Source organism: Agelaius phoeniceus, chromosome 8, assembly GCF_051311805.1.
Source record: "Agelaius phoeniceus isolate bAgePho1 chromosome 8, bAgePho1.hap1, whole genome shotgun sequence".
Taxonomy (NCBI): Eukaryota; Metazoa; Chordata; class Aves; order Passeriformes; family Icteridae; genus Agelaius; species Agelaius phoeniceus.
In genome coordinates this window covers 19,382,823-19,404,941 of record NC_135272.1, presented here as the reverse complement: position 1 = coordinate 19,404,941, position 22,119 = coordinate 19,382,823, and the positions used below count along the sequence as shown (strand labels likewise).

The 22,119-nt window shown below is 40.3% G+C and overlaps 1 protein-coding gene across 2 annotated transcripts; it reads left to right on the top strand.

Moving 5' to 3' along the window:
* The first annotated feature begins 665 nt into the window (after positions 1–665).
* SLC35A3 (solute carrier family 35 member A3) lies at positions 666–22,119 on the top strand. 2 transcript variants are annotated; one of them, XM_054638449.2, is made up of 8 exons: positions 666–957; positions 10,724–10,928; positions 11,780–11,934; positions 12,051–12,173; positions 13,297–13,468; positions 15,489–15,607; positions 16,116–16,249; positions 19,017–22,119. In XM_054638449.2, the coding sequence occupies exons 2-8, from the start codon at positions 10,742–10,744 to the stop codon at positions 19,105–19,107; spliced, it is 981 nt and encodes a 326-aa protein (XP_054494424.2). In that variant the 5' UTR covers positions 666–957; positions 10,724–10,741; the 3' UTR covers positions 19,108–22,119. The 2 variants fall into 2 exon arrangements, with proteins under 2 accessions (XP_054494424.2, XP_077038288.1); XM_077182173.1 differs by having other exon boundaries at positions 794–921.

Genomic DNA, 22,119 nt, shown 5'->3' with positions numbered 1-22,119 from the left:
AATAAAACCTTTTTCCTTGGAAGGAATAGAGAAATAATTAAATTCATAAAACTAATACCATCTTGGCTCCCTTTCTCAAGTATTTAGTTTAACCTGTGATACCTTGTGTATCTGAAAGGTTAATTTCGGGAGTGCATCTACAAGCAGGTACATCAGTGTGCTTGCTGAAACACCAGGGCCCATTTTTGAGTTCAGCAGCAGTTCCACACCTTGCAGTATACTCTTCTGGAGCTCTCAGAGCCACCTTCTGTTTGGTGTTAACAAAGCGCATTCACCTAAAGCATACTTCTAATGAATGTGTTATCTATTGAATATGTGCCTGCTATTAAAATTACCATTGTTAGTAGTGTGCTTTTCTGTCACGGTTTACAATTGGTGGGAGAGGTTTCGATCCAAGTTCTCCTACCAGTTTCCGCGGGGCCAGGATTTCACCCGGTTTTGATGTGCAGCACTACCGTTTGCCAGCCATCGGTAAATCAACCTGCAATTGACGCACAAAGTTATGCCTGTTTACAATCTTCAAAATTCGGTGGACAATTTGCTTCTTGGACAACACAGGAATGTTCTGTTTGAGAGGCCCGTACCTTAATTCGAACCAGCCCTACCATTCTCTAATAAATTTGTGATGGGTTTCATACAAACGCTGGTGTCAGTGGCTGCCGAAGCGCCCCGCTCACGGTTGGGGCGGATCGCTGCCCGGGCCGCAGGGAGTGCGGGCTCCGGGAGCCGCCCGTGCCCCGCGCCGCTGCCCTCACACGGCCGGGGCCCGGCCCCGCGCCCGCCCGGCCGCTGCCGGCTCTCGCTGCAGCCGCGGCCCTGGGAACCGAGCGGGCGGGGCTCGGCGGCAGCCGGAGCCTTTGCGGGACGGGACCGCGGCTCCCGGAAGCACCGGGAGCCGGAGCGAGCCGAGCTGGGCCGGCGGTGAGCGGCGAGCGGGGCCGCCGGGCGGGCGCGCAGGTGGGAGTGGAGCCCGGCCGGGCCGCCCCAGCGGAGCGGTGCGGGGCTGGGCGTGAGGGGGAGCCTGAGGGAGGCCTGCGGGGGGGAACCTTTGGGGTTAGTGGATGGGGCGGGGAGCAGGGCTGTGGGAGCAGGCACGGGAGGGAAAGGGTGGGATTGAAGGGACACCGAGAGAAATGGCTGGAAATGGAGCGGTTTGGGCAAGAGGGAGGAGAGGGTGATGTTGAAGTTGCTGTGGGGAAGCGGCCGTGTGTGAAGTTGGGAAGGGGCAGGATCTGCCCAGAGCTGTGTCAGTGCTGCTGAGGTTGTGACTGCCTTGCTGGTGCTCTGCTGAGGAGATGCTCACTATGCGTGATGTGGTGCTGCATGTAAAGTTTACAGAAATGCACATTTTGCAAGTATTTACATGGTTATCATAATTTTATACCAAGTTTTTGAAGTGAGAAACGCTCTAGTGGTTCAACACTTATGGATTAAGCGGAAACTCAGAGGATAGAGAGATAACAAGTGTAATAATGCATATTATGGAATAAACTGAAAGATAAAAGATAAATATCAGAAGGTACCCGAAGTTGTTTCGTTTTATTAAATACTATAAACTATGTTTTAAACCAGAGGAAGGAAGACTTGGATTCCAGATAAAATATTTTAAGGTAATGATTGGGTGAAGAAGACTGACATAGATTTGAGCAAAGAGGGGTGTTATTTGGGACATAAAGAAGGTACGCAACAAACCTTTCTAAATCTGAGTGAGCACCACAGTGGGAAGTTTTATTTTTCATTGGGTCTCTACACAGGAGAATTGGTATCTAAGACAACCTTTGCTTTTTAAAGACCTTATGTGCAGAATGACAGAGTGGGTCTTGGAATTAACATTAGGTGATGGACTGCTTTTCTTGAAATCTGTGGGGTTGCTTCTTTCCATAGGCACTGCACTTGACTTACCAGTGTGCTCACCGAGTTGAGCTACAGGCTGCAGGGTGAGTTTGAGGGAGGTGAAAATTGTGGAGAAAGTGATTTACAATGTACAGTGTAGTTCATTATTCCCTTGTACATTGTTAGGCATTATGAGAAGAACTTGTGGTTGAAAATCACAGTTCTGAGCGATAAGTATCCGTTGGTTTGGGATGCATGATATTCTGGTTGGTAGAAGTAGTATGTGTAGCACAAATACTGGTTTGGTTCTAGTAAGTGTAAATGTGCTTTCTTTAGAGCAATGTATTGTTAGGAGTAACTCTGCCTCCAACAATCCCACAGGCTGCCTACACGGCCTAATTGCTTATTCAGGTGATGCTATTGTTTGCAACAAGGAGTAAAAGGCAGGGATCATCTGTGCTAATAACCTGTGGAATTCAAATCACATGTCCCCTTAAACCGGTTCTGGATTTGGTAGTGTTCAGGGAGCACAACACATACTTATTTTTGGGAAGGCTTGCTAGACACAGTTATTCCTCCCAGACTGTTCTTGAACCGCTCGCTGCCTGGGCTTGTTCTTCACTGGTTACTTCAGTTCCCACCATATGGAAGCTCCTGTGCAGGCTATGTGCCTTTGCTGGAGCTCAGGAGGCTGCACAGCTGGATCACATCAATGGAAGGTGTCTCTGGAGGGGAGGAGAGATTCTTAACATCTCTACTTCTCAGGATCTGGCATGATAATGTCAGATGGTTAGGAGTTAGGGGTTCAGGATTTTGCCACTGGATTTCTGAATCTTGTCTTACATTTATATCTCTTCAGTGCAGTTCAGTTGTCTCATTTTATTTGTAATCACTAGCATGCTGCAATGCCTACAGATTGATTTTCCCTGGAGGATCTAGTTTGCGTTATTCTACTCCAGGTAGGTCACCTTGACTGAGGTGTTTGACACAGTGTTGCCTTGGGCACCCAGACTTGATTTGTAATTCATAAATAGCCTAAGTGTAAGCTGCAGCTGAAGCCCAGCTGGATTCAATGTTCAGTCTTTCAGCACCTTAAATCAGGCTCCTTCACTGGCTTGATACATCTGCAGGAGCTGCATTCCGGCACTCCCTTGGTTCATGGCATTGCACTCCTGTGTGCTTGAGGAGGGGTGGGCATTTGAACTGAAACTGAGAACTGAATGGCTCCTTGCTTGCAGAGGCTGAATGTGGCTGCTGGGATCTATCTGTGCTGTGATCTATATAATGAGCACAGTGTATGTACTGTGTGAAAACGAGGCAGCTTGTATCAAATTTCTGTCTTGGCAGGCAGAGTTTGGCTTAATGACTGTTATGTCAATATAAAACTATTGCACTACTGGGCAGAGTTGAAGTCTTCATCTTATAAAAAAGTGCTGGTGTTAACATTTAGCTTAATGAGGGCCTGAAGTTCCAGAATGCAGAATATTTATACTCAATATGTGATTTGTATAACATTCATCTAACCAAATTTTCATCAGCCAAAAAAATATGATCTCTGGATTCTTGGGTCTGGTGTTAAGGATAAGGGTGGTGGGCTTAAAGAGCACTTAGCCACAGATCCCACATTTTAAGATTCACAATGCTTTACTCTTCTTGCCTGATACATAGATTAGAATGCTATTTTTTTTCCCCCACAAAAGCAAGAAACAAATGGAAAACCTTTGGGAGCTCATAAAACAACTCACCTACGTTCCCTTTCTGCTCAGTTTTCTGTCATGTAAGAAAACCTTGCCTGAGTCCCAAGGAATTTATAGCTTTCTCTGAAATGAGACTTTAGTTAATAGTTAATATGGAATTGCATTCCCTTTGTTAAACTTGGCAGTGATGGAATTTCCTGGTTGAATGATATATATGGCCAGTGAATTACTGATACATCCTCCACTATCTTTGGCAGAAGCCAAGGTTTTGGAGTAAAGTTGAGAAGAAATCATTGGTTGATCTTTAACAGTTACCATTTAATGTGTAACTGCTCTGAACCTAGGTGCACTTGCCAGTTTTGAAAACCATCTGCGTGGTTTTAAAATGGCCATGAGTTGTGGTTTGACCCCAGCTGGCAACTAAGCACCACACAGACACTTGCTCACTCCCCCTGGTGGGATGGGGCAGACAGTCAGAAAGGTAAAAGCGAGAAAACCTGTGAGTTGAGACATAGACAGTGCAGTAGGTAAAGCAAAGGCTGCACATGCAAGCAAAGCAAACCAAAGAATTCTTTTACCACATTCCATGGGAAAGCAGGTGTTCGGCCATCTCCAGGAAAGCAGGGCTCCAGCATGTGGAACAGTGACATGGGAAGACAAACAGCATATTCTGAACCTCATCCCTCCTTTCTTCTCCCAGCTTTATGTACTGAGCATGACTCCATATGGTCTGGGATATATCCCTCTGGTCTCTTGAGGTCAGCTTTCCTGGCTCTGCTCCTCCCAACTTCTTGTGCATTCCCAGCCTCCTCACTGGTGGGGTGGGAGGCAGAAAAGTGTAATTCCCGCTCAACAATAGTGAAAATGTCCCTGTGTTGCCAGCACTTTTCAGCACAAATCCCAAACACATCTCCCTGCCAGCTACTGTGAAGAAAGTGAACTCTACCCCAGCCAATGCCAGCACACGAGATACGGTTGTGCCTAGGGAGCAAGATGACGTTGCAGGAGCAAGGTCCTGCAGTGATCTACTGTGTTCTACTTGATCACCTTGTCTTGAAAATACCATTTGAATGCAGTTATGTTTTTACTTCTTTTCAGTAAAGATTTTTTTAATGTAAATTGAGAAATTGGAAATACTGCCTGAATGAAACTTTCATATGAAAAAAAAACTTTGTTCCTCAGTTTCTGCTCGAAGAGTGAGGAACAGACTTTGCTAGAGGATTTTATTTTTACCACACTTCTGAAGAATTGTACAAACTCAAAGAGAAGCACAGTTTTGTTTTTGTTCATAGTGTACTTAGTGCACTTTATGTCTCCAGCAAGAAAAATGAATAACAAACTGGAAAACAAAAGAAAGAGTAAGGTAAGTTTTAAAATGATGAAGTTATTTGCAGTGATTTAGTGCAAAGTGCCAGGTATTTGGGGAGGAACAGCTGACAATTGTAGATAGCTTATGGGAGGGAACAAATAAGAAACCTGTTCACAGTATGAGGAAAATGGAAAATGTAGTAGTGACATTTTAAAGTGAGATATACAAAATTTTTAGGACATGCATTGCTACAGTTACAGTGACATGACAGATTTAATCTTGTGGTGGTGAGGGGAGAAAGAAATGTATTGTCAAATTTTAGCAGTCCAAATATGGCAGTTAAATTATTTGTGTGTCTGTAAAATCTACTTCAGAATGCAGTTCAGCAGCACTTAACTAGATTTGGGGAGGTCTATGCAGCCTCTGTACCATGGGGAATATTTGTCATAATATCACAGAATGTTTTGGGTTGGAAGGGACCTTTAAGATCATCTGTTTCTGACTCCCTGCCCTGAGCAGGGACACCTTCCATGAACCATCCAACCTGGCCTTGAACACTTATGGAGTAATGGAGTTTCTCCAGTTTCTCCAGTTTCTCCAGTTCTCTGGGCAGCCTGTTCCCGAATTAGCCCAGCCCACACCCAGGCCCTTGCACTTGGCCTTGCTGGATTTCATGAGGTTCCTTTCTTCCATTTATTTCTATACTTAAAGTATAGGTTGTATTTTACACCACTTCTGATAAATACAAAGCTATATTCACTCAAAAAAAAAAAAGAATATTTGTGGAGTAGAAGTTTCTCTGAGGAATGTAGTTGTGTTGCAGAAAATGACATGTTACTTGTGTGTTATCCAGCACAGGGAAGAGGGCAATGCGTGTAGAAAGTAAGTAAAGCATAGAATGAAGTTTTATAGTTTTTTAGGTTCTGTGAGTTCTCTCTCTTACTCCACCTTCCAGTTGGGCTTTTCCTTTGTTGACAGCTTATTGTATTTGTATAGGTGTGGCATCAGCACTAGGTTCATATTTCACTGGAGAAATATGAGAACACCATCCTGTTTCTTTAATCTCTTATCCTAACTTCAAAGCAAATGCTCAGGAAGTGTGTCCGTACATGTACCACTGGAATGACACAGAAGCAGATTCAATCAGTGTTTATTTTCCAGCAGAACCCATATGGAGAATTTGGTGTAGTAGCACAGAAAATTTAAACTTTGCCTTTGGAAGTTTTGAGAGGCTGGTTGTCTCCTTCTGTGTTGGGCCTTGCATTTTAACTGATACACAAATGCCTTTTGTTGGTTGAGCAATGTTAAACTGATTAGTCATAAAATTGAATAAGACCTAAGAAAATAACTCCTGTAACTTGGCTTTTTTACTCTAAAAAACTGTCAGCAGTAAAAACATTTCACAGCTAGGCTGGAAGGAATTTAATTCATGTAATGACATCACTGTGAAGATTTGGAGCATGATACTAGTTAGTTTATTTTTCTTTTTTTAAATTAAACTTTACTTGTGATGGGGTATGGAGGAGTAAAGAAATAGTTGTCAGTGGAGGTTATTTTTGTGAAATCTTTTGGTGAATTTAACTTACTTTTTTGTGAGACTTGCTGGAATTTACTCTTAATTTTTTTCTTGACTTTCATCTACTTCTTCAGATAATGTTGGGTGCTTGGAGTTTTTCCTATAAGTTTCTCTGATACTCCCTGTAATTCTGATTTTGAGTCCTTCTACAAAGTTAAGAATAGAATCAGTTCATAAACTAATCCTTAATTTTGTACAGGATTTTGCAACAGTAGATACTTCTACAGCTGAAAACTTCAGAAGTTTATACCATCAGATCTTTAAAAGACAAAAACTTAAGGTTAAGAAAAGTCCCATAATCTTATTGCTCTGTAGGAAACACTGATTAGTACCAAGGAGTTTTGGTGTGCTGTTCATTAAATCAAATTGATTAGGGCCTAATTTCATCTGCAAATATTAGAATTTACCAGTATTTGAGGAGGGAAAGTGTAGGGATGAAATAAAAATAAAACATAAAATACTAAGTTTTAGCCTGGGTTGGAGGTATTACAAAGGGAGATGAAAATCTGCAAGTCAGAAATGTATTCAGTTTTGAATTAATATTATGAGCTGGAAATATGTGATTTTCCTCTTCAAAAAATCTGCTTCTTTTGAAGAGTTATTCTTCAGACTTTGGGCAGTATGGTACTTTGAGCTGAAAGTATTACTTCCTGTATAGATTGCTTTGCTTTGGTTTGTGTTCTGAGAACCTTTCCAGCATCCTTCTCCTTTTTACTTTCAAGGAGAACAGCTCTTCACATAGAATCCAAATTTTATGCAGCTGTGAGTACTGAATCCAAATGTTCCGTGGCTGTAAATGCCACCTTGGCTTCCTGTGGATTGGCTCCCGTGTGGGCTGCCTTCCTTCCCTGTGGCTGCAGGGTGTGTCCCTGGCACACCTAAGGAATGACGCAGAAGGAACTGATTTTTTTAACATAGACTGACAGAAGAGAAAGTACCGAGCCCAGTGCTGAGATGAGTTGTTTAGTATCATAGTCAGGGAATGCAGGTCCTTAGCACATCCCAGTGTAAGGTACAGTTCAGAAGACAGGGTTCATGTCACCACTCAACTTCCAGTCTTTGAATGAGCAAACCTAAATCTGAGTTTTCAAACAGATTTATCCTGCAGAGTACCAAGCAGTGCATCCAAAGCCAGTGAGAAACCTGAGTTGTAACTCTGTACAGGAAATGCAGTGGGAACTTTGATATCATTGTTGGTTTAAGACAATCCAGATGTGGGCTGTTACTGAAGGCAATAGTTCATTTGTTCTGTGACTGCACAGGCTGCTGCTGTGAGGGTAGCAGGAGCTCATGGCTACAAGTGAGCTCTTACACCTCTGATAGTCACCTGTAAATCTAAAAGTGCTATGAGACTGCAGTTGAAGACTGCCCAACTCTTTAAAGTTCAATATCTTGCTCCTTTTGTGGATTGTTGACAGTTTGCAGGAGAGGTCTGTGAGCTGATAAGCTTCTCTTTTAAAAGAGAAGGGACCAGGAGAGCTGATGAGGTGTTCTGTGTGCTTAGGAGTGATTATATTACTGGCATCTGTACATTTCAGAACTCTAGTTCCTGCTCAGTGAACCAGCTTGTAAGTACAGCATGCAACTTCACACACTTGCTGTCTACAAGCCTGTCTTGCTGACCACTGATAGGACAACTTTTAAAAAATACCCTTATTTCAGCTATCATGCTGGACACTTAGGTTCCCTTTGATGTGCACTTTTGGAACTCTGAAATGCATTAGTGATTTCCTTGCATTAGCAGGAAATATTTCCTGCCTTTTTGAGATACATTGTTTGGGAAAAGTTCCCTTTTTCTATCATGACTTCCAAGGAAGAGAAGACAGAAGTTAAATATAATGATGTGGTATGGATTCTTTATGGCTTTGTTTATGGGTTTATCAAAGTGTTGTGCTTGTTGGTGTATTTTCATGCTGAATGCTCTGGTACTTGCTCATTAGCATACTTGTGATTTACTTTTAAAATTACATTTTGAGCTGCTTCATAAATAGATGGTTGTATTTTACAAAGAAATTAATGTGAACATTATTTTTAATACTACTGTCTGTTTTGAAGGTTACAGAATTGATATCTGATGATTTTTAACATTTGTAAAACCCTTTGTCATTTCACAGGCTGACAGAATGCAGAAATTTGGGTTCAAGTCAGGAGGGATATGTGTGTTCAGAAGCATTTTGAAAACTAAAACCAACCAAACAAAAACAGCCAAAAACAAGTTTAAAAACCTACAACCTAAAGTTCTAAGGACTTATCTGTATGTGTGCTTTCATGAAATTTTTGTCTTAACAATATGTTGCTCTTTATTTCCAGTTTTTCAGGTTTGAATACTAAAAAATGAGATAGATGGGAACAGTGAAAGAAATTGTTTGTTCAAGTTGGCTCACATAAATGTCAGTTTTCTCTAGTATCACAGGCAAGCCTTTTAGTGACATTCAGTTCTGTATCTTCTCTCAGTAGGTTTTTTTTTTCTTTACCTTTTTTCCCTCTGTCTCTGTTGCTGGTACCTCTCCAGAAAGCATGGTCTCTGAATGTGCATGTCACTTCTTCATCACTTTGCAGGAACCATTCTTTTTCTCCTACTTGTTCTCAGCTGTAGCAAATTTATTCTTTAGTTGTTGTTCTTCAACTAAGAGATCATCTCAGTTTTGTTGTTTAGGATGCATAATTCCACAGTTAACACCCTCATGTAATGGATTATTTCACCAGAACCAGTGGAAAACAGCAAATCTTGAGTATTGTCTGCAGCTTTCTTCTCCTTCATAGTTTATATTTCTGTTTGATTCATATTGCTCTCGTGTATCTTTAGTATTTGTTTCTTCAGAAGTTAAATGAGATTGTAGTTCATGCAAAAGTATCTCTTATTAAGATTCCTTAATGAAACCTTGTGTGTTTCTTCCTTAGTTTCAGCATCCTGGCATCTTTTTCTTCCTTATTTACCAGTATGCTTTTACAAATATTTTTACAAAGGTATGATTTTTTAAGATGAATAATTTTATTGCATAGGATACAAATGTGTGCTTCATATCTTTGTGGCTGTTGATAATTCACTCCTGTTTGCAGGTTACTACAGTCTCTTTTAAGTGTCAGTGTTGTACAGGTAATAATTTGACTTTGAATATTTGACTGGAGAAAATCTATAAATGCTTAGAGACAATATAAGGACAAATCAGAAATATTTGAAGAGTTTAGCTCTCCAAATGTCTACAAAACCAGCAATGAAATGCATCTTGAGCTAGAGAAACGCAGTTAGCAAGAAACTGCTTCAGTTCTAGCCATAAATACTTGGAGGTACCAGCACATCCTTGAGCAGTGTGGACAAAGCTGTGTAGTTAATGAGTCAGAAGTTGGGTGCCTGCAGGTATAAAACACGAGGACAGCTCTGCCATATGCACCCAGCAGCTGGGCTGTGTCTTGACTTCTGAAATTGAGAACAACATGCATTGTCTTGGCTTGTTACTCTTCTTTTGCTTGTAAACATAGTTGTAAACTTCTAGCTATTGATTTGATTTAACTTTGACATTATTAAATTGGCTCTGTTTTTGAGTAAGTGGGCAATGAAGGGAGTAGAAGATAATCTTTTATAGAAAGCATTAGTTTCTGTGTATGAAAGTTCTTTATATGAAGCATAGCAAAATTTATGTGATAGTCTGAGTAGCAGCAAGCTTTTTTAAAATCACCTTGTCATATATTGTGCTTGCAAAATGAAAAATACTGTCTCTATTAGTCTTCTGCAATAAGTTAATCCTTTAAACTGGTGACAAATTGCAAAGAAAACAGCATCAACGTGGTAGAGATGAGGATGGTACAGCTGTACCAACATGAAGTTTATGGTAGTCAGCACAGCCTGAGAAAGCAGTTGCAGTCACCTAGTCATCTATATTCAATGAATTCTTTTCTGGACAGGATAATCAGCAGGACAGGTTTAGTGCTGCCTCCCCTAAAGCTTCTCTATCCCATGTCTTCCTCTCCAACTCTGCTTTCCCTCAGCTCTCCTTTCCCTTCACTGCCAGGCATACCTCTCATTCTCATTTAAAGCAGCCCAACCCTCACCCTTCTTTTGCTGGTATGGTGCCACCTGGCAAGGCAGAGGCTGCAACCTGACAGCCTTGGGAGAGCTGGAAGAGTGGGAAAATCTCTTCAGTCTGGGAACAGCTCACTGCAGCAGGAGCACTGGGCATTCTGCTGTACCCTAGCAGAAAACACCTTCACCTTGAAAGTACCCTCTGAGCCTTCACCTACATACACAAACCAGTGATTCCCAATATCTGCAATATGACCTTTGGGTTTGTTTCTTTTTTTCTGTTTCAGAGAGGAAAAGGTCAAGAAATGTCTGCCAATTTAAAGTACCTTTCCTTGGGCATCCTGGTTTTTCAGACCACAAGTTTAGTGCTGACCATGCGCTATTCTCGGACACTGAAAGAAGAAGGACCTCGTTACTTATCCTCTACTGCAGTAGTTATTGCTGAACTTCTGAAGATTTTGGCCTGTGTTGTATTAGTCTACAAAGACAGCAGTATGTGTCAAATTTTGCACCAAGTAATTTTCCTAATCAATATGCTGTATTGTAGTGGCAACTGCAAAGCAGCCATGTGAGTACAGGCATACAACAAAGCATTTCCCTTCTCCTTGTGTAAGAAATAGTCTTGGAAAGACAATAATCATACTGCATATTTACTTGAGAGAATGGATACTGAAGAGGGCAGGAATGAATTTTATGTTAACATCTCAAAGTTTGTGTTTTCTCAGGCATTTTAAGAAATCTGTATGTAGAAGTAGGAAAAAATGAAAAGCTTTAAGTGTGTCCAAAGGATGAATGATAATTTAGAAACTGGTGATAAACAGCAGATACAGAAGGGAAGAAGCAATTTTATTGTTACAGGAAGAATCATAGTTTAAAGCTAAAAAAAAGAAAACTATATTCACATTTACTCTAGTTTTTATTTTGTATATTTAAAACTGGATTTATCTGGTTTCTGTTTGATTTGCAGCAGCTTAAAAATGTCATTGTCTATTCATAAATATTGATGACTCTGTAGGATTCTAAATGTGCACTTTTTAGGTGGTACTCTTTGATATATTCTCTTAAGTTATTGATAGAGTTTCAATAAGTTTAACTCAAAGTATTTTGAATAATTGTTTTCATGCTGATATTCCAGGCTGCAGGAAGGCACTTGCAGCCATATTTCCATAAGGAAATATACAAAGCCTGTGAAAGTGAGACAAACATAGATGGTATTTTCAGGTCTTGGTGTAGTGATAGCTATAAAAAGGGGCAACAGTTTAAGAACAGAACATTGCTGTTTCTCTTTTTTCCACTCCTTTCCTTTTAGTGAATGTCTATTTCTTTTACTGTTTCTTTGGTAGAATGCAATTTACGGACTCTGAACAGAGTGCTACGTGATGAAATCCTTAACAAACCCATGGAAACCCTTAAACTTGCTATTCCTTCAGGAATTTACACTCTTCAGAACAACTTGCTGTATGTAGCATTGTCAAACCTAGATGCAGCCACATACCAGGTATTGCATATTTGGAATTCTCTGTAATTAAAAAAAAAAACAAAAAACCAAACAAACAACAAACAAAAAACCTATGAATTGTGGCATAGTAGCAGTAACTGTTCTGGTTCTTCTAGGTTACATATCAACTGAAAATTCTCACCACAGCATTGTTTTCTGTGTCCATGTTGAGCAAGAAACTGGGTGTATACCAGTGGCTGTCACTAGTAATATTGATGACAGGAGTGGCATTTGTGCAGGTAAATATTTGCAGGTGATTTGTGGGGTTTTAATGTGTTTATTCAAGAAGCATGGATTTCTATACTGATTATCCAGCTTTCTGATTCTACCAGAATGCTGCACACGAGCCCCAGAGTATAGTCAGGAGGTACGAATCACAACTGGCCAGGTCTGGAGGACACCAGAAATGGCTCAAAGGCAGAAGATAACACCTCTTTTGCAACCCAGTGCTCTACTACAGAATGTGACAGGGCCTCTGGAGCAACCTGCAAGTAATAATGATAGCAATTTTATTAGCACATTTCTTCAGGCATTAGGAATTCAGAGATCTTCTCTGCCAGTACAGGCTGTGTTTACTTTGTCATATGGATTCAGCATGGCAAACTTACTTTGGACTAATTTAAAAAATCTAAATTGGCCTCAGTTCTCAATAGTGCAGGTATCAGAGCTGATAGTTTTCAGAGGGCAGAATCATAGGATAAGAGACTATTCTAAGAATTTTTAGCAGATTTTAGTATACCTGGAAATCTTTTACTTTAACATTTAAGAATTTGGAAAAAGATACGGTGATTACATTCAATAATGAAAAATTAGAACAAAATACTCTGGCAATATTTAACAAACTCCTCAGAAAGTTTTTGTCCATGGCATTGCATTTTATTCAGTTAGCCTTAGACACATTGCAAGATTTAACTGGTCTGCACAATCACCAAAGAGGGGCACAAGAAAAACACAATTCATCTCACCTTAAAGGCAATTGGTGTAAGTAGTTTCCTAACTGTGCCTATATTTGTAAGGTAAACAACTGTTGGGTGTCACAAGTTGGTGGCAGAGAATGACCATGATAAGTCATACTGGGATTCAAAAACAGTTCTTGCTTATAAAATATAAATCCTGCAGCTGTTTAAATTGATGAGTATTCTCCCAGTTCAGGCACAATTTTACTCCTTACATATACATAGGAAAATAATTACAGCTTTGCAGTCCTTTAAAAGTATTTATAGTGCAATATACAAAATTTTTCAAGTATGTGATTGTCTGTATTTAGTAACTGTTACTGTTGGTGGAAAACAAATTTGCATTTTGTAGATTCTCATGACTTGATTTCATCAGTGAGTTTTATGTAATTGTTTTTACATCCAGTGGCCTTCAGACTCTCAAGCAACACCTGCTAAGGAGCACTCAGCAGGATCACAGTTTGTAGGCCTGATTGCAGTTCTCATAGCGTGCTTTTCTAGTGGATTTGCTGGAGTTTATTTTGAGAAAATTTTAAAGGAAACTAAGCAGTCTGTGTGGATCAGAAACATTCAGCTTGGTAAGTTTAATTTTAATCATCTGTTAAGAGATACTGCATTCTGAAGCATTAAGACAATTGTGCAAAATAAATGTATAAATAAAAAATACCACCAACATGTTAGTATGCTACATATAAGTTATTTTAAAACCAAAATTCAAACTCTGCTAGAGGGAATTATAGCCATTTCTTTCTGATTTCAGTCTAGTTCTTGATTTACTTTGTTAATAGAGTAACTGTACATTTGTGCAGAAACTGTTAATTGATTTTTTTTTACTATTTTTTAGAGAATGTAGGAATATTAAAACAAATTACATTTCCAAGTCAGTGTTTTGAGATGTTTTAAAATTAATGTATTTTTTTTTCTCATGCCTGGGTAGGCAGCTTTTTGTATTAAAAGCGCAAGCTATAAAATCTGCTTTGTTTGTGAACAAAGTGGAGGTAATTATTTACTGTTATTTCAATACCAAAGGTCAGTTTCTTTTGTGTGCATAATCATTGAGGAGAGGCATATGGAAAAGACCAGTTCATCTTAACTATTTGTACAGCTGCACCTACAGTGCACCTATCAGTGTGTATCACATTATATTCACATCACCTATATTAACATATATTAACCACTCTCGTCTTCACCTGTAGGCAAAAACTATTTATGGCATATTTGAATGAGTGCACTGAGCAGAATTTGACCTTCCCAGTGCCTTAGGATGGACTGGGGATCAAATCCACAGTGTAAAGTTAAGTCATGAGATGATTCAGTGGATCAGAGCTGTGTGGAGAGTGGTAGAATGTAGCACAGTACTGTAAGAACAGGAGATGGTGTGGCTTCTTTTGTAATTAGTTAGTTGGTCAATAAGCCATCTTTTTTTCCTTTATTTTCTTACCACTGTATTTTAATTATAAATGGTTTCAGTTAAAAAAGCAGAACTTAATTTTGAATACATTAAAACATTTTTACATCACCATAAGTGTTAGCCAGACATTCATAAGCAAGAGCTCTGAAGTAGAGTTTTTTCTTAAAACACAAGCTAAAAACCTGCATGTCCAACCAGGTTTTCATTTTCATATCCATAGAGAATTATGAAAACTGTTGAAAATAATGGGAAAATAAATTAAAATTGTTTTAAAAATCAGTTTTTAGTGCACATCAATACTATAATAAGGATGTATGAATAGGTTATTGTATTTCTTTATCTTAACAGATTAATTGGAAATTGCAAGTAAATGGTTTAATCTGAATGATAACTATGTTTTTAGATTTGCCTACAAAATAATTATTTCTTGTCAAACAGAAGGTGTTATTTTGTTCAAAACAATTCTGGCTTTTTCAGATGCTGAGAAATATGATGAAAATCACCTTTTCACAGAGAAGGAATAGAAAAAAGTGTTGCCCCTTTCATGCTCAGGACTATAGCAGACATAATCACAGAGTAGCTGCTTACAGGCTCTAGGAATTAGGAAAAGCTTCCCATTTGATAGAAGAACAATGGACTCACCAAATTAAAAACTCCACAGTCTCACCTCAGATTCAGCTTTCGACATTAAGTCTCTACTAGTAAAAATTCATTGTGTTTGAGACTGGCTCAGGAGAATCCCATTTCAAAGATCTTGTCTGAATTGGCAAACTGCTAATTGCTGCTCCTGCTGTGCCAGAGACCTTCTATTCCACTGAGTGTTTTCCCTGTTTTTCTCTCCAGGTTATATAGGGTGACTTCAGCCTTCAATCATGACTAGTTTCAGGAAAACTGAAATTGCATTTAAGTGAATTTTGCTATATGCCATAAACAAAAATCTCTCCATTCCAGTAGAAAGCAATGGAAGATAAGTAAATAAGGATTTCTTTATGGAAACAATCAAAACTTCTTTCAAATGTGGAGAATAGCTTTTAAAAGAGAACAGCAAACTGATTGCATTTGGATGTGATGCTATTGCAAGTGACAATCCAATTTTAAAATCAGAAATGCATGAGCAGCCTTTAAGGACAAGGAACCTGTTTGCATGTTTTTCACCTAAAGCTTTTAAACCAATCTTGTACTTTCAGGGTTTTTTGGTAGCATATTTGGACTGATGGGTGTTTACATTTATGATGGAGAACAACTGTCAAAGAATGGATTTTTTCAAGGATACAATAAACTTACTTGGGTGGTGGTTGTTCTACAGGTGAGACCTTGTGTTGCATGTTTCTGTGAAGGCACTCAGAGATTTACTCTTCTATAAATAACTGGGGAAACTAATGGGTGTCCTTGAAGGTGCTGAGAATTCTACAGTTGAAAGTCTGATTTATCATTATTCTCATACTCTGAATGAAAATCTGGAAAGTATATAGCAAGTATGTGATTAAGTATTGTGCAAATTAACAGCATGTAAGCATTATTTATTTTGTGATGTTTAAATTTATCTCTCTATATGCCCTTCCTCATGTGACTAAAAATGTACAGTACAAGCATTTCCACTCATTTAATGGTGGTAATGTGATCAACAATTTCTTTAATGGGGAAAGAACTACTCCTCCAATATTTATTGTCAACTGTACATATTCCTAATATAAAATAAATGTATTGCTCCTCAACACAGACAAAAGCTTTTCCTAAAGTAGGTGCATGGTGTCAAAACAGATGCTCTCAGTCAAATTATCAGTTTGTGAATCCAAACCTTGCTGTTTTTCCAGGCACTTGGAGGGTTGGTGATTGCTGCTGTTATAAAATATGCCGACAACATTTTAAAGGGATTTGCAACTTCTCTCTCCATTATACTGTCAACATTGATCTCCTATTTCTGGCTGCAAGATTTTGTCCCTACAAGGTAAGAATTATTTTCCATGTTTACTGAAAAAAAAAGTTGAAAACTTACTGCTTACCAGATAAAACTGCGAAAATAAATAAAAAACAAATCCCATCCAAGCCCGCACTTCGGAATGTCTAGGTCCAGCTTGCACATCAAGGTTTAGCCTCATCCCGTAGCTAACAGGGAGTTTCTCAGGCGGGTGAGGAGCCGCTGGCTCGGGGTCCCGCGGCTCGGGGCCGCGCTCCCTGCGGCTGCTGCCGCTGCCCGAGGCCGCTCTTCGGGCCGGGCGCGCCCCCTGCGGCCCCGCGCGGGCACCGCGCCCCTGGCGCTGCGGGCCCGGGACCAGGGACTGCGCCCGCTCCGTGTCCCGCACTGCGGGGCCGGGACCAGGGACTGCCGCTGCTCCGTGTCCCGCACTGCGGGGCCGGGACCAGGGACTGCCGCTGCTCCGTGTCCCGCACTGCGGGGCCGGGACCAGGGACTGCCGCTGCTCCGTGTCCCGCACTGCGGGGCCGGGACCAGGGACTGCCGCTGCTCCGTGTCTCGCAGTGCGGGGCCCGGGACCAGGGACTGCCGCTGCTCCGTGTCCCGCACTGCGGGCCCGGGACCAGGGACTGCCGCTGCTCCGTGTCCCGCACTGCGGGGCCGGGACCAGGGACTGCCGCTGCTCCGTGTCCCGCACTGCGGGGCCGGGACCAGGGACTGCACCCGCTCCGTGTCCCGCACTGCGGGGCCGGGACCAGGGACTGCGCCCGCTCCGTGTCCCGCAGTGCGGGCCCGGGACCAGGGACTGCCGCTGCTCCGTGTCCCGCACTGCGGGGCCGGGACCAGGGACTGCCACTGCTCCGTGTCCCGCACTGCGGGGCCGGGACCAGGGACTGCGCCCGCTCCGTGTCCCGCACTGCGGGCCCGGGACCAGGGACTGCCGCTGCTCCGTGTCCCGCACTGCGGGGCCGGGACCAGGGACTGCCGCTGCTCCGTGTCCCGCACTGCGGGGCCGGGACCAGGGACTGCCGCTGCTCCGTGTCCCGCACTGCGGGCCCGGGACCAGGGACTGCGCCCGCTCCATGTCCCGCACTGCGGGGCCCGGCACAGGGGCATCACCTCTGTGCTGCCTTTCATTGCCCGCAGCACAGGTTCTAACACAGGTGACTACAGTCACGCTGCAGCACTGAGTTGAACAAGGGCACCCAGAAGCCCAAAGGCAGAGCTGTTTCCAAAGGCAATGCTACATTTTGTAGTGAGAACAGCCAAGAAAGAAAAGGAAGTCCTTGCTCCATTCTTCTAGGCCCTGTACAGTGTCCTGATGCTTTGGGGATCAGACTGTGGTGGCTCTGTGTGCCACAGGCTTTGTACATGGGTAGGTTGAGAACACTGCTTGTCTTTGCAGTGCATGTTCCTGTATGGAGTGTAGAATTAATAATCCCACTTCCAGGTGTAGGAATAGGATTTTACTTATGACTGACCAACACTCCTTGCATATCTTACATGTACTCATAACACAAAAATATTTTCAATAATATTTATGACTTTTGTATCTGGTACAAAGAAACATCTTTTTAGATAAAAATATATGTTTGCAATACTGTGGTCCCTTTTATCCTTACCCATTCTGTGATTCTGTATTATCAGGACTTAAGCATTCAAAAAAAGGAAATTGAATAGTTGTTTAGTCTTAAAAAGTGGAAGACATTGAACTTAAATTATAAGTAGATTATACTTGTCCCATTAAAACAAATGTAGAAAGTGCTTTAAGAATTTCTGTGTACTCAAATGGAAAATTAATAAGTAACTTAACAGCTTCTGCAAACATGCTGAAAATTAAATACAGCCAAGTAGCAGTATGTAGAACTTGAGGCGATCCCATTTAATAAAACTTGACTAACTTGAGTTAATCAAACTTAATCTTTAGTCCCTTGCTTATGCTAACAATGCATTTAAACTGAAACTGTGTAATTGTTTCTGTCACATCAACAGTTTTGAAAGGGTAATCGATGTAAAGTACTTAAATGCTTGAATGTGTTGCAAGGGGCCATGTCCCAAAACAGGTGAAATGTATTCTCTGAAGGATTATCATATCATATGCCACACTTTTTTAGCATTTGTTTCAGAAGATGAAATTGTTGATGATGTCATGTCTCTGATGAGAATCTTTTCTAAAATATATACTGATTGTGTGCTGGCTTCGGTTATTTTGTGTCAGACTTTAACTATCAAAAAAACTTGAAAGACCAAAATGTCACAATAGAAAAGATGCCTTTATTGTGTTTTCATAAGACAGATCTTTCTGCATCTGACAAAAATTTGATTATACTGACTTGCAAACTGGTTCTTGGGCAGCAGTAATTTATTTTGACACAAGCTTTGGACTTCAAAGCAAACACAGCTCCAACATGATGTATGTAGTATAAGAATGGATGGGTAACCACAGAAGCTGCTTTTCTTCAGCTCCTGATTCCATTTTGCATAAATCTTTAGGTAAAAGTTTAAGGAAAAAAGGATTGATCTGATTGCTTTTGGAAATTCCATGAAAGTGTAATTTTAATTTTCAGAATATGTTAGTATAATGATACATTAATTTGTAGTTACAAGTTTCTTACCTCAACAACTTTCTGCATCCCTCTAAAAGAAATACATACAAATTATTTTGCTCTTTATTAATTGGACAAATATAATTTATCTTTCTGTTTTCCTCATGGAAAAATATCCTTTCTTTTGATTGTATTGCATAAATAAATTTGCATCAACTAAAACAAACTTTTTTTTTCATCCCTGTTCTATTCAGTGTCTTTTTCCTCGGAGCCATCCTTGTAATAGCAGCTACTTTTCTATATGGTTATGATCCCAAACCTGCAGGAAATCCCATTAAGGCATAGCAGACTTCCTCATCAGCCTGCTTCTCGAGATCATGCCCTGGGGGCCTTGCTAGCACTGGCATGTGGGAAGTGTCACTGTGCACTGCAAGGGAAGGATGACTGCCCTGCATATATTGAAGAAATGCTGAAGAGTAGTTCTGAACAGCCAGAGGGGTTACAGGTGGAGGGTGATGCTGTCTGCAACTGATGGGGGGGGAAATGTCAGGGGAATGCCCAGTGCAACTTGCTAATAAAAACTTGAAAGGAACCAAAAGTTTCCAAGAAACTACAATTAGGAATGTTTACAGCTTTGACTGAGATTGCATCACAAGAATTACTGTATTGACTGCTGCAGAAATATGTCCTATGCACTCTTTGAAAGAGCACACGACAACATTGTCAGATTGTATGTTTTTGCTATTCAATTCTATTTAATCTTAGTAAATATGTTTTTAACTGTTTGTCTATTTACGTGAAATGAGCAGAAAGTCATAGTTCTAAAGTGATGGTTCTAATTAGGTACTCCTTATTAAAACTGAAAATTTAAGTATGATTGAAAGACACTTTCACAATATAAAATATTTTTATATTTTTAGAAGGCTGATTTAATAACAGAAATCTGTTATTAATTGATAGTATTTTAATTCTGTTGCTTCTATAAAACTGTTGTAAGAATGTTAACATTCTCACTGAAACACAAAGGGAGGAATACTCCAGCCTTCATCAGCCTGTAGTGTTGGAGCAGATGAAATAACTCTGGGAACACGGGCTGGAGGTTACTGTGCTAACCTGGGAGCAGCAGTAGGGTTGTTATGGCTGCTTGCTCAGATGTGATGTTCATTCTTTTTTTTTTTTTTACTGATCATAAATCAACTTTTTGGTAGAACCTTAAAAGTAGTTTTTGTGCTTTAAATAGCCTCTGAAGATTTTTTTTAAACCATGATTTCAAAAAACAAAGAGCTCATAATAAGCATTTTAAAGGCATTATCATTGTCTGTAACAGCTCCATCTGGAGATATTATGGTATGGCATCTGTATACTGTACTGTACTTTATTACAGAGGTGTTTTTTAAACAAGTGTTGTTTACTCATGAACTCTTCCAGGCTTTTTCTGTATATTTCTATGTAATGGTTTAATTAGAGTTTTGGTGGGGTTTTTTAAATTATTATTATTTTGTTCTGAGAGTCCTTGAGCCAACAGACCAAAATGGGCTCTCTGGACCTATTTGTTCTAGTAGTGGAATTACTTTAATAGGAAATATAATTAAAAAGCAATTAATTGTGCAATAGGTAAATATAAAAGCATGCTGTTATTCTGTTTAAAGCAAAAAAAAAAACTACACAAAGAAACCTTGCTGCAATTAGATTAATTAGACTGTTATGAACACTTGAAGTATCTGCATATAGTCAGACACACTAAAAAAATCTGGAACTAATAAACAAAAAAAACTGTCTTAAAAATCATTGGTTTTCAGGTTCACAATGGATGTTAATGTCGAGTGACTCATGTGACACCTGTGATGGTGCATTTATATAAAAGCATTTTGGGAGTCCCTTACCAGTAGAATGGCAAGTGGTAAAAATGTCTTTATTCCTTTTTTCCTTGCCGCCACCCCCTCCATTCTCACATCTGTCTTGTACTAAAGAAAATGTGTAATAGAAAGGTGTTTTAAAATGTTTACCGAAGTACCTCATCTGATTGACAAGGAGATTCTGTAGGAGTGCTCTGAGATGTCTTAGTGAAGTATTGTAAATGGGAAAGGAAGAATTCCAATTATGTTAGTCAAGTAAAAAATGGTTTCTTTCTTCTGTTGGCAATTACATGTTTTATCAACATTTTGTTTGTTTGTCTTATCAGAGCAAGACATTAAAGAAATATCAGAGCTCTGCCTAGGGCTTGTTAAGCTTTGTGAACTGTGAATCTGTCCCAGCATGTTGTAATTGCAGTAGCTTTGCTACTTGGCAATCAAAGCTATCTAAATGGGCATTCTGTGTTAATATGAAATCTTTTACACGTAGCATTCAATGTGGCACAATCTTTGAAAAGTCACATTTAGCCATTTCCCCCTGCAGTGCAGCCTGAGGTAAGATATGTGTGTAGAGCAGCAGCTCACGGTGGGCCAAGCATAGAATGGGACCTGCACAGCTCTGAAATGAGGTGGGAAGTGGTGGTGGTAATCTCTCATCTGGAGTTTGGCCCTACGCAGTGATACTTTTGATTTTGTGAATCACAGTAGCAGGAGTGTTCAAGTGATATAATTGGTTACTTTCTTAAGAAAAGTCTCCAAAAAACATAAAAAGCAGGTTGAGAACACTTTAAAGCCGGTTGTACTGGAAGGGACCAGAAAAGCCAAATAATTACCACGTGGCTGGAGCTCTGTGACATGTAGCCTGGTTTTAATATTTCTGGTACACCTGTCAATATTTGCCAGGATGTTTAAAGGAAGGACCAGGCATATGTCCTGGTCTTTCCTTTTCCCTCTTTGCTTTGGAATAGAATGCCATGCAGCTTTGGAAAACTGCCTGCTGTACTAAGGAACAGTAGCTCCTTTCTGTAAAGGAACAGTAGCTCCTCTCTGTAAATCAATGACTTCCATGCTTTCACTTGACAGCCCGATTCTGTTTTCCAGCAGAAGGATAGATCTCCTCACAGACTTGTTGCTGAAAAGGAAAAGTGAATTTGCATTTTTAGCTGTGTTTCCTCACAGAGAGGAAAGGCTCTTCTCTGAGGTGTGACTCTGGACAAGGGGAGGCAGCACTTGCTTTGTGAGAACAGAAAGGATTTCAGGAGGGCTTACTGATTTCTGTAACCTTTGCATCGGGAAGCATGTGCACATTTTCTCACTGAGATACTTCTGTATTTGGATCTTTATTTTTTTAAAGTAGCTTTAAGTCTATAACTCATTAACTAACCAAAGAGGAATAGCTAGCACAGAGTTTTGGGAGGTAGTGGATAATGTGCTTTGAGTTTGCCTTAAAAGCAAATGGTGTAAGAGTCTAACTTCCCAAAAATAAACTTGTCTTTCTGAACTA

Bases quoted from the DNA above. Each gene is read 5' to 3' on its own strand.
- SLC35A3 (XM_054638449.2), top strand. From the start codon at position 10,742: ATGTCTGCCAATTTAAAGTACCTTTCCTTGGGCATCCTGGTTTTTCAG. The intron at 11,935-12,050 runs GTATTGCATATT...TGGTTCTTCTAG, and splicing joins TAGATGCAGCCACATACCAG to GTTACATATCAACTGAAAAT. The intron at 13,469-15,488 runs GTAAGTTTAATT...TTGTACTTTCAG, and splicing joins GATCAGAAACATTCAGCTTG to GGTTTTTTGGTAGCATATTT.